The sequence below is a fragment of the Acipenser ruthenus genome, chromosome 13 (assembly GCF_902713425.1).
Source record: "Acipenser ruthenus chromosome 13, fAciRut3.2 maternal haplotype, whole genome shotgun sequence".
Classification (NCBI taxonomy): domain Eukaryota; kingdom Metazoa; phylum Chordata; class Actinopteri; order Acipenseriformes; family Acipenseridae; genus Acipenser; species Acipenser ruthenus.
The window spans coordinates 1749621-1762322 of NC_081201.1; the positions used below are offsets into that span (position 1 = coordinate 1749621).

Consider the following 12702-nt stretch of genomic DNA (forward strand, 5'->3'; position numbering starts at 1 on the left):
CAAACCAAGAACAGTTCCATAGCTGGCTGTAGTCAGTGCTACTGGTCCCTCACCATCATCTACATTATTTTTTACTTTATTACTTTGCTGGGTCAGTGACAGATATGTAGAGATTAAAATAAACAATTTTAGTAATCTACTCAGCAAGATTAATACCAGACTAGTATATGTATCCCCTCATTTCAGAGTCTTTTCCAAAGTGATTAAGTCGCTGGGAAGTCATGCAGGCTTAAAGTGCAGCTCCCAGGCAGAAAAGAATATATATATAAGATAGTGTTTAGTGTGAAAGTACATTCTGTGACATTGTGAAGATAGAGCCTAGAAGCGGACAGTAGCGGACAGTAGCGGATGGGTAAGGTAACATTAGACGTCTCTGTAGTTTGCATCCTCTGCTTTTCCAAAAGCCCTGTTAATCCTTTGGAAATATATAGCAAAATGTTAGCTCCTCAAAGATATAACTATTATCTTCAGAACAGGCTGGATACTTCACCTTTGTTCTACATTAGTAAATGTCTTATTAGAAAACCAGATCAGTAGTTTTAAAGAGGTCAGTAGGTCTTAATTGACATCAGTAGGGCAGCACTTACTATAGTAGAAGTGACACCAGATAATGACAGCTTATAATTTTAATGCAAGTGCTTTTATCTAGTGCACCCTTTCTTGACTTAAGCAAAGTGCTGCGTGGCATGCTTGTAATATTCAAGGTGAGATCCAGATACACGATATCATTGTTAAATAAGCCCAGCTAGTTAAATCTATTCCATACTTTTCACAGGATTTTGCCACATGCCAGGTCTCCTTTCATTACGCTGAAATCGAGACGAAGTGATAATGTGTGTTACTGCCTTGAGCAGCTGAGCTAGCAGTTCTTCTTCATACGTTACATCTAGGAGAAATATAATTTACAAGGGAACTTACTTGGAGGATTACGTTACCATAACTTACATGTGTTTCAGGTGTTGATCATTGCGTTCCAGACTTTAAAAGAAAGAAAGAACCAATTCCTCTCCAAAGTTCTTCGACCCCCAAGAGCAGTACATCAGCTTGCTGGATTGATGTCATATTCCATTGCTGTTTGTTCTGAAGCCTTTTCTACTGCTCCTGAAAACCCAAACCTACACTGTAGTAAGCAGGGATCCCAGAAGGATTATACTGTGCATTGCCTGATGTTGAAACCGGAGTTTAAAGCAAGTTCTGAAATGCGTGGAAGGAACAAGCAAAGCCATGCTTGATATATGAAGCTAACCTTTATGACACCTAATACATTTTTATAGTTTTTATAGTCAAATATGCCGCCGTCTGGAGCAAACAACACAGAGACAAGACAAACTACCAGTGCCTGGAGCGTGGGCATGTTTAGATCAGAGATGCATTGTCCTACTATTAGTATCACTTAGCAGCCCTCAGAGCAGCTGGTATTATTTCCATTTTAGCCCACATGCAGTAAGTAAAATGGATTCTAAAAACTTAAAAACTTAAAGCGTACAGACATGCTGCGTAAGCAAACACATCACAGTTTGTTCAAACTGCTTGAGACGGTCCAATTCAAAACTGCAAGATACTTTGTCATTTGTTCTTAAGACATTAACTGTAAACCACGCAGACTGTGTGTGAGCAGAGCTGTCATTATTCCACCACCTAACCTTAACCCTAACCTGAACTCTAACCCTAACTCTTGAATCTTTTACTGTTTAGTGACTTGGTGACCAGATTCCATTGACGTTTTTCCTGCAGTACTGCAGTACCAAGGCTGTGAACCAGTTTATTTAACGCCTGTCGATAAATACTGCTTAAAGGCAACTATGAGTATGAGTACGAGGATCAGCACACCCCCTACTCCCTAAACTAGTTATATTGTTGCTTTTGAATGCCAGCCTGGTGCAAACCTATACTAAACCCATGCAAGACATTGCTTGTTGCTAGTTTCTAATGAGGGAAAATGAGTAGCTCAGGAGGTCATTTTGAAAGCAACAGCAACCTGTTTGTATTCTGCATCCGAAACTCACATGGGGGGACGTGTATGTTTTTGTATGAGAACTGTATATGTAAAAAAAAAAAAAAAGTAGTTAGAGTTAATTATTTAACATGAATAAATAAATAATAAAAAAACGATTTCACTGTTGATTTCTCGCCAGCTGATAAGAGGTGTTAATTTTGAAAAATGCCATTCGTCTTTTTTTAAAGTGTGACAAATACAGTTACCTCTCTGTCTTCAATGGAACGGAACAAGCAAGCACTTCAAAAATGAAATGATCCCATCCTCAGGGGTGCATGCTGATGTCTGAAGATAGGCTTCTGATCCTGTGATCCTTTCATAGCATGAAACCTTATTAAAAGGAATAAACGGGACACAGGAAAAATAAAGCCAGAATGAATAAACTGATTTTCTGCAGCATTGGAAGGGAATATTAAGAACCCCGAGTGACTTATAACAGCAACGTGTTACTGGCTCAACTTGTTGATGTAATATAAGAACATAAGAAAATAGCAATCTAACACAATCTATCTCTTCCACTATCTTAAGCAGTTGTCAAAATGAAAATTAGTTATGCTTGTTACTCTGGGCCTGGAGGTGCTGTTTGTGGTTTTGTTACGCTTCTCTGTCGAAAGTTTTCTCTTGAAAAGTAATTTCTTCTTAAATGCACTATATCAGCCCTTCAAACACACGCACACACACACACACAGACACGCACACACACACAGACACGCACACAGACACGCACACACACACACACGCACACAGACAGACACACACACACACGCACACAGACACACACACACGCACACACACACACAGACACGCACACACACACACACACACACACACACACACAGAGACACACACACACACACGCACACACACACACACACACACACACACACACAGACAGACACACACACACACACACACACAGACACACGCACACACACAGAGACACACACACACACACACACACACACACACACACACACACAGAGACACACACACACACACACACACACACACACACACACAGACACACACACACACACACACAGACACACGCACACACACACACACACACACACATATGCCAGCTGGAGGCCAATCTGTAAACCAGTGTTGTTTATTGGATTGTTGTTTTTTAACCAAGGAGCCCGATACAGTGTTTATAGATTTGACCTTATAAAGAAGAAATTAAACTCAAGTTCTTGGACACCTTTCAGAAACCTTTCCCTGAGCCATAACACAAAAGGTTTTTCCTACAAGCCAGTAACTGCATAGGTTAGGTACAGTCAAAGCCTGTAGCACCAGGTAATGGAAATGAGTCATTAGTGACCTAAACTAAAGAATGCGGCAGCACATGAGGTTGACCACACTTTCAGGACTATGGACAGCGCTGGCTGATGTCAGTAGTACTTTTTTAAAACACATTATACAGGGTGATTCTTAAAAACATGCTATATGCAGAACATATACATAAATATGAACCATCATGCCATGCAAATAATGTTTAATTGATGATTGGTGATTGTTGATTAAAATTTAACATGTCCACAATGGCATGTTTTTAACCATTAAACGCAAAGGTTTGTGTCAGGGTGTAGTACAGAAACATTGTGTTCCTGTAACGGGATGGCTTATCCAGCAGGATAATAATGCAGTCCAGATCACTTCAGTTATTTCAAAGGTGCAGATTTTTATTTTAAATAAAGTGTAGGTGTAGTGTTCGGAATTATTTATATATACAGCCTCAACATTTCAGCTCTTTCCCAGCAACTCTATCCCAGAGCTCTGCTGTAGCATCAATTGGCCACTGGAGCTCAAAGCCTTGATATAAAAAGCATGGTGCAGCACAGTCATTCTCCACTGGTGCTTTGTCTGAGCCCAGAGACAAAATAACACAATTTATAAATAAATAGCTGCCAAAGAAGCTCTCAATAAATTGAATGCCTGCCAAAGTGTTTTAATAGCTTCTAGAGTTGAGTGACCATCATCAAATCAAATTACAGCTCCAGACTGTGAAAAACAAGTGATTACATCTGTTAGGTATTAAACAAAATAATTAAATTACAGCCAATCTGCCTTGTATGATGAACTAGATATACACTCTCACCACCTGCTGGACACTTAAGACATTACATAGCCATTCTGTGCGGTAGAGAGGATTAAAGGTAACCTATCAGCACTACTAACCTCCAACTCCCACCATTGACTTCACCCAAAATTATTAAAAAGTTTGTTAAGATGGAATGGATCTCAAGTGACACAAGAGAAGCGGAAAACAGCCTCAGTCTTCCTTAAGTTCCCACTTTAAAATGCCCTGCTGCTTCTGTGGCACACATGTTATAATAATGAAAAAAACATCTTCAAAGGTTTCAGTGGGTGAAACCCAGCCATTTCAATTCATAGAATGCAAACCTTTCTGTAATCTGTTTATAGCAAGAAGACTTTGAAGTAAGGGACACTGTGTTCTTAAACTCCTCCAAACACAAAGGTTTCTTGCTTGGGTGGCTTTGAATCAGCAGAAATGTTAATCTGGGGGCAATGTCATTGTTTACTTTCACGCTGAGACTTCAAGAACAATCCAATTCGCTGGGAGATCTCAGGGATGGGTATGTTTATCAGAAGTGCAATCGGCTATCACACCTCAAAAAGTAATTTTGAAATGTTAATGCATTTTAATTGTTTTGACAGCCACACTGATCTCTTCATTCACCAAAACACATTCCAAATGTGATGCCACAGAGTAAAGGGGGCCATGGATATCAAAAGAAAGCACACTGATGCTCTTTTAATAAATAGCCGGTTTAGCAAATCCATCAGCTTTAGGCCTCAGACATAAGCAATACCAGCTCTTGTGTATTTGATAGAACAATAACTTATTTTAACAGTATAACTTTGTTGTATTTTTACACATCATTGGTAGCAAATTATGATAGAGAACCCCAGTCACACAATGTTAGGTGTATGGGTCTATACTACATAGATATAGGAGGCAGTGTGGTCCAGTGGTTAAAGTCCAGGGCTTGTAACTAGAAAGTCATTGGTTCAAATCCCACCTCTCCCACTGATGGTCACCAGTTCAAATCCTGCCTTTGCCACTAACTCACTCTGTTACCCTGAGCAAGTCACTTACCCTCCTTATGCTCCATTTTGCGAATGAGATGTTAAGTTGTAAGTGATTCTGCATATAATGCACGTCCACCTCGGCTTCATCTTTATTATAGCATTCCAACACTAGAGGGCGTCTGATAATGTGTAAAGATGAGACAAGGAAACTTCAAACGCAAATATCTGTGCATCAGAGATTCAGAGGCAGGAGGAGTTAGAGAAGGAGTAGGAAATCCACCAGGGTCTATTAAATCAGAGACTAGCTCTCAATCAGGAAAGAGAGAGCAGGATTGTTCATTTCAGAGGCTGGATCCTCCTTCCCAATGCTGTTTTTTCCTCTCTCTCTCTCTCTCTCTCTCTCTCTCTCTCTCTCTCTCTCTCTCTCTCTCTCTCTCTCTCTCTCTCTCTCTCTCTCTCTCTCTCTTGGCTTCACAGACAATCCCACTGAAATACTTTATAAAGCTAGGGATGCATGGTTATACACAGTCCCATTAAAGAAATACAGCATGCACTTATGTTTTGCATATATCATAAATCAATTGAATACTTACAGAAAGCTTAAATTAGTCCCCTATATGTTAGATAAGCAGCAGCCCAATGCTAGCATGTTGTTCCAAGTTCTCGAATTACAGGTAGCTTTTTTGAAAATAAACAGTGCAATAAACAGTGCATATATTTTTGTAATCATGCATATTAAAGTACATTATTGGCAAGATAAGAAGTGACTCTTTTTTTAGAAAACGGCAGCATAAACTGAGAGGGACAACGGAAACTGGGCTACGTGGTTAGTATATGAAAGAGAAAACAAAAGTAGTGAGAAAAAAACTGTTTTACATTTCAAATACACTATATATATATATATGTGTGTGTGTGTGTGTGTGTGTGTGTGTGTGTGTGTGTGTGTGTGTGTGTGTGTGTGTGCTATTAATGCTTCTGCCATGCGTCAGTGTTGTACACAGTTTGAAATAGTCGTATTCCTGTTATGAAATAACGCACCTAGGATGGGAGCTGACGTCAGAAGGCGTCTTTAAATATGTATCGTCAGCCCTGTGCTGCTGCTGAAAAGGCATTCTTGGGAACTTTGTGAAAGCGGTAGCTGAAATGCACAGCCTTGAAGCGCTGAAATCTTGCACATACACTCATACTGAGAGGGGACGCACCAACTAGCACTAGGCAGCACTGGTTTAAAGGCAAAAGATAGAAGGAGGAAAGAAAAAACCTTAATCGCAGAAAACAATGTAGTTATTTTTTCCTGTTTCATTTTTGAAGTGGATTTGTGGAGTTCTTCGACGTGATGAGGAATTGGTATTTTTAAGGGCTAATAAAAACCCAAAGAGGAATGAATGTGTGATCTAACGAAATGCATGCATATTGCAAGACGGCACTGAAGAGCGTAATGTATTTAAAGGTCTCTGAAGTGTCTCTGTCATACCGTTTTGAAGAAAATAAACTAACTTTGGAGAGTTTTTCTTCTGTTTTGTTTGAAAGCGACATGGCTTTGCAGGAGGAGCTGTGTGAAGAAACACAGCCAGTTCTGTGGTCGCTTCTCGGTCTATAGCCAGTTTTTGAAAGACAGTATTAAATTGCGAAGTCGAGTGAGCGATACCGAATATTCCTCTCGCCACCTGTTTCGGCATCAATATTCAATTGGAATGCTGCTGCGTCCTACAGATATTACAGGATAACAAAGGAAACGAGACAAGATCCAAAAGGAAAAACATGCACCCTCTTACCCCATGGAGACATGGCATATAGGTTCCTTAGCAGCCGAGTCGTGCCAACTTCAAACAGGCTAACCAGAAGATTCCTTTTCATCTTCACGCTTTCTTTGTCGTTCACCTATTTATGTTACAGCCTCATATTTTGCTCTGACACCACTATGCAAAGCCCGAGTTATGAGCAACATAGGTGCCTGCTGTTCCAGAATGTGGGGGGTAAAAAACTTCTTCAGAAGTCCCACTACTGCACTATGACTCGGGGGGACCAGAAAGGGCTGCGGGATGCTGCCTCGAACGTGGGTTTGACTCACAAGGGACCAAGCCCATCCCAGAACCAAAGCAAACATTCTGCAGCGTTCCTGAACACCGCGCGGAGTACTGCTGCCCGGGATCCGAAAGCCAATAACAACAATGGCACCCCCAAATTTGGGAACAAGAAGTTGCCCAATGCTATAATTGTTGGGGTGAAGAAAGGGGGCACGCGGGCTGTGCTGGAGTTCATCCGGGTCCATCCAGATGTGCGGGCAATGGGCACAGAACCGCATTTCTTCGACAGGAACTTCGATAAGGGATTAGATTGGTACAGGTAAGAGTTTCAAAAGAGGTGAAACGTCTAGATGTTATATATTGTATTACGCCCTAAAACTTCCCATTATTATAGCAAACTCTTGTGGGTTTTTTTGTTTGTTTTGTTTTTAATGTCTTTGTTTATTCGTGTATGTGTTTGTTTGTTTGTTTAATTATTTATCAATTAATGTTTGGATTAGTTACACAATTGCGAAATTAAGGGAGCATTTAAAATTATGCTTACAGCGGTATTTTTAAAGGACATATCGGTATCGCTTGAAACGTATGATATCCAATTAAGTTTTCTATCTGAACAATTTTTCTTTTCTTTTTTTAAATAGAAATCCACAGGTTGGTGGTACAGTTTAACACTCTCCTTAAAAGGTTATGGTTAAAGACACGGAATTCAGCTATAATACGCAACAAAATAATGCAATGCTGTTAAACTGAAATTAGTAACAGGTAGTATTGTATTTTTGTTTGCATTTGGTTATATGGGTACAGAGAGCATGCGTGCATTCATATTAATTATACACATCCTGTACTGTGTTACACTTTCTTTTTGTTTCCGTGTTTGATGTTGCTGTCAAATCCAAAAAATAATTCCTCAATGCCTTGGGCATTTCTTGAGGTTTTATAGGCTGAAATATTGTTAGGAAAACAATTATGCACAATATGGATTGTATGACAAGCAAGAGAGAAATAGGTTTTCACTTTGATGCCGCAGGTTTTACTTTCAAGATGAAATTTAAAAAAAAAACGAGTTTAATTAATAGACTGTGTTCCAATGTAATCTATGCTTCCGATCAGTTGTAGTTCGATAATCAATAAGACTATCTGATTGGATTCTGAGCAGTTAGACGATCACATCAGTCCTAAATACTCTTTGACTTCCATGTATAAAGACAGCGACAGCTATTGTGGGGCTGCAGATGCATTCCAGAAACGCGTGTAATTTGTCAAACGCGGTGTCTCACACTGTTATTGTTATATTGAATCGCACTGGTGTAGGGAACAATCCCACCTTAACCGCGCCTTAAACACAAACTAAAGCATTTGATAAGTGACGATTTGATTAGATGGTTTGGCACCAATGCAAGCAAGAGGAGGGATGCATACAGCACACTACCATGAATACATCTATTTTGCACCTATTTTGCTTATAATATACTATCTAGTGTATTTTGTCTTGGTTTTGCACAGTATATGCACAATAGTGGTCTGGAGCAGGTTAATGACAGTAGCTTGGTAGACCCCTGGAGCTAATTTTTCTCCTTTGTTGACCACAGATCTCCTTTCCTATGGTAATCAACAGATGATGTATGATACACAATCCCATTTGCATAAGGTGGTGTTGATTTGAATACATTGCTGTACAAGATAGGCTTTAGGTGGGTCTGTAACAGAAGTGTTAGAGGTATAACAATATTCACAATTGAAATGAGAAGAGAGAAGCGATACCCCTAAGACAGAGGCAGGCCCGAGTGGATTGCCGCTTACCAGCAAATCTGCAGGTTTTGTCATATTCATTTCTATCCTGTGCATTCATTTTTTAACCTGCCAACCGAAGTTACAATTTCATGGTCCATAAAATGTTTTTTTCATCAAGCTACATAATTACGTATGTAACCAATGCTACATATATAAGGCTTTACATAATTAATATTAGGGATGAAGACAAAAAAAAACATGACTCATTGGTATAGTCCCATAAACTGCCATTTAAGTAAAAGGAATTCATATAATCAGCGCTCAGTCACTGAGCTACTGATAGCTGTAGTAGGAAAGAAAATTGTATTCTGTACTGTACTTCTAAATAAGTTGGATAGTGATTAACCAGTCTTCAATGTATCACACACAGTCATATGCAAATTCAGCAAATACAGTATGTGTGGTGTTGGCATATATATATATATATATATATATATATATATATATATATATATATATATATATATATATATATATTCCAGAAGTGCATTTTAATTTGTCAGTTAGAACATTAAAATAGAGACAGTGTTCTTCATGGGAATGTTATCTTCACTCTTATTTCAAGCATTTTTAGCAGTAAGAACACTCCACTTGCCAGTAAGAATATTACACTTGCACATCCAGTTGAATAACTACAGCCAGACATTATGTTTCGCAGTCACACTGATGGCCTAACCCTGACAGGGACATGCATTGCGCTGTCCTTGTTTTCGAGTAGTCGTAAGAGATGTTTTTTACTCTCTAGCAGACTGTCCTAAATCACACAGAACAGAATAATGAACTCAGCAGGGATGTGTTCACAAGCTTGAGGTTATAGGAACAACTATAGTCAGGGAATTCTTATTAATTATGTTCTGTAGCACACCTCAATACTGCAAGATCTTAATAAAACTGGGGAGCACAGCCTCATAGCTATTCCGTCTGAGTTTGTCCACCTGCCAAATTAATCTTTTTTTTTTTTTTAAATTGCAGGGATTATGAGCAGATAGCTCTTAGGGCTCCGGCAACATTGTATTGGCATGTTATAAGACGATGTTATTATACAGTACTGCACATATAAAAGCAGCTATTCTATTCTCTGTTTATTTATTTATAAAGTCTTGATTCTGAGTAGAGATACCCATTCACCCTGTGTATCTCAATAACAATATGAGTCCTGGAGTCATATCTACATTTGGAGATGTCCAAACAACAGGTCTGAAAAGCACAAGAAAAAAGTGAGACAGAGAGAGAAACAGGAGTTTGTCTAGGTTGAGGTTAGATTTATCTGTATCTAGGCTTAAGTTTGGAGACCACTCCTCTGAACAGATCACTTTCAACCATATATATATATATATATATATATATATATATATATATATATATATAGTTGAGCACCTGAAAGTGATCTGTTCAGAGGAGTGGTCTCCAAACAAAAGTTTTAGACATGTTGGATTTTTCTACTCTGATACATTATGAGAATCAACAATTTACTCAAAGCCTCCACTAGTGTTTTTTACTATTATAACAACCTTGACTTGCATAAGAAGGAAAAACATTGAGTGAAATAGCTTGCATCACTCAATTTTCAAGGTGTGGTATCCAAAGAATAATCAACAAGTACAGAGAAACATCATCTGTAATTGACAAACCCAGGACTGGAAGACCCAAAAAGCTGTCTAACAAGGATGAGCAATACTTGAAGATAATATCCTTAAGGAATAGAAAGAAGACAAGTGATGAATTGACAACAGAACTGGCAGAAGGCACAGGTGTCGTTGTCCATCCATCAACAGTCCAAAGCACCTTTGACCATTGTTCCATAGTCCAATTTCTGTGTTCTGTGTTCATATTTTAGCCTTTTAGTCTTGTTCCCTTTTCTTAACAGAGGTATTCTTACTGCAACACATCCTTTAAGTCCTGATGTCAAGAGTGACCTTCGTACTGTTGATTTGATGGACAACAATTTGGATACCACACCTTGAAAATCGAGTGATGCAAGCTATTTCACTCAATGTTTTTCCTTCTTATGCAAGTCAAGGTTGTTATAATAGTAGAAAACAAGTGGAGGCTTTGAGTAAATTGTTGATGCTCCTAATGTATCAGAGTAGAAAAATGCAACATGTCTAAGACTTTTGCACAGCAGTGTATACAGTATATATATATATATATATATATATATATATATATATATATATATATATATATATATATATATATATATATATATATATATTACAACCAAATGTCTTCAGAGTTGGAAAATAAAAGACTATCAAAACCAACATTGAGTCAGGAGTATGTTATTGAAATTAATAGATGGGTGTCAATACTTTCAGCGACAGAGAGAGAGAGAGAGAAAGGAAAGTGAAGTTAATGGTATTCATGAATGTTATCTTGAGCTGCACAGTCACTCTGTGTATCGTTTAGTAGCGAGCTGAGGTTCCTAAAATGCAGATCCAATCAGGTACCATACAGTATGCTAACATGGGTAGAAGAAAGGCTGGCTATAGTAGGAACAGTGCTTGTTAAATTAGTTTATACAGTGGACTGCAGCATTAACTCTGTCTTGTGGAACCAGTATTCTATTTAACCATTAACCGTTAGATGCCTTGAGCCGAATGATCAAAAACAACCAGCGAATGTAATTATTTTAAAATGCAGCCGAAAATTTGAAAACCCAGCAATGTGGCCATTGTAAAATCTATTTATTATAGGCATGATCATTTTTTTTTTTTGCACTGAAGGTGTACAGTACATGTTTAATGATGCTGTTTATGATTGAAGAAAAAAACTAGCACCTTTATAATGGGTTCCAAATTACAACAGAAAGCACACATTAAGGTAGTATGGACTCCCTTTACTATTCAACAATCTTTGAGAGCACTTCGGGAGGGACTCAGCTGTATCCCCCCCCCCCCCCCCAAATTATTATTACAACATATTGATTCCCATGACAGGTAGTATGTTAAATAATAATCATGCTAATTGTGTGAAGAAAGAGACTATCACAGTTCCTAAACAAAGATACTGTGCTGCTTTTTTCAGTTCATTCTTAAGATGCCCCCAAAACCTAAGCAAATGAAGCCATACAGTACTGTAGGGGGATGTGCAGTATTAGCTGAATAAAACATGCAGAATAATGGCCCCAGCTGAGAAGGATAGTGACTTAAAACATTTGGTAAATCACCCACCAGAAACGTGGAAATATTGATCAGGACAGCTGGTAAATGATTAAACTATTTTTCCAATAGCTGGTAAGCTAAATGTGCCTTAATGGTGTTCTTTCTATTGATCGTCTGCAAAGGCAATAGCAACTTCAGAACACATTATTACATTCCACAGACAGGGGGCGATCTGTGGCAAAAAAAAATGTGCACCTGTTGTAAAGTATGTTTGTTTGTTATGCAAAATGATTAGTTGCATTATTTATTTCGGGTAACGCTGTTATGTAGAAAAAGTGTGTCTACATTTTTGTTGATGTTGTTTCTTTGTACTGGACAGAAACAGTTCTTGTCTGTTTATATCAGGGCAGTCAGATGGAGTTTCTCCACTGCAGATTGTAACAGGCTGCACATCCCCGTCGTGCTCCAGTCTAACCCACCTGAGTGTTCGGAGATGTCCGAACAAGCTTGTCTGACATGCACAAGAAAATTTAAAAAAAATCAGAGAGGGACACACAGAGAAACAGGAGTTTGTTGAGGTTGATGTGGAGTTCTTTGAACAGTGTTTGCTACTAAAACTCCCCCCATGATCACAGTGGTTGGATCACATGACCTAATTTCCATTTATATATATATATATATATATATATATATATATATATATATATATATATATATATATATATAT

The 12702-nt window shown here is 38.4% G+C and overlaps 1 protein-coding gene across 1 annotated transcript in view; it reads left to right on the forward strand.

Moving 5' to 3' along the window:
- The first annotated feature begins 6121 nt into the window (after positions 1–6121).
- Positions 6122–12702, forward strand: part of LOC117418104 (heparan sulfate glucosamine 3-O-sulfotransferase 2) — a 31654-nt gene continuing 25073 nt past the window's right edge. The window contains exon 1 of the mRNA XM_034030699.3: positions 6122–7399. Within this exon, the coding sequence (XP_033886590.3) occupies positions 6840–7399 (560 nt within the window). The 5' untranslated portion in view covers positions 6122–6839. The remainder of the gene's footprint in view (positions 7400–12702) is intronic.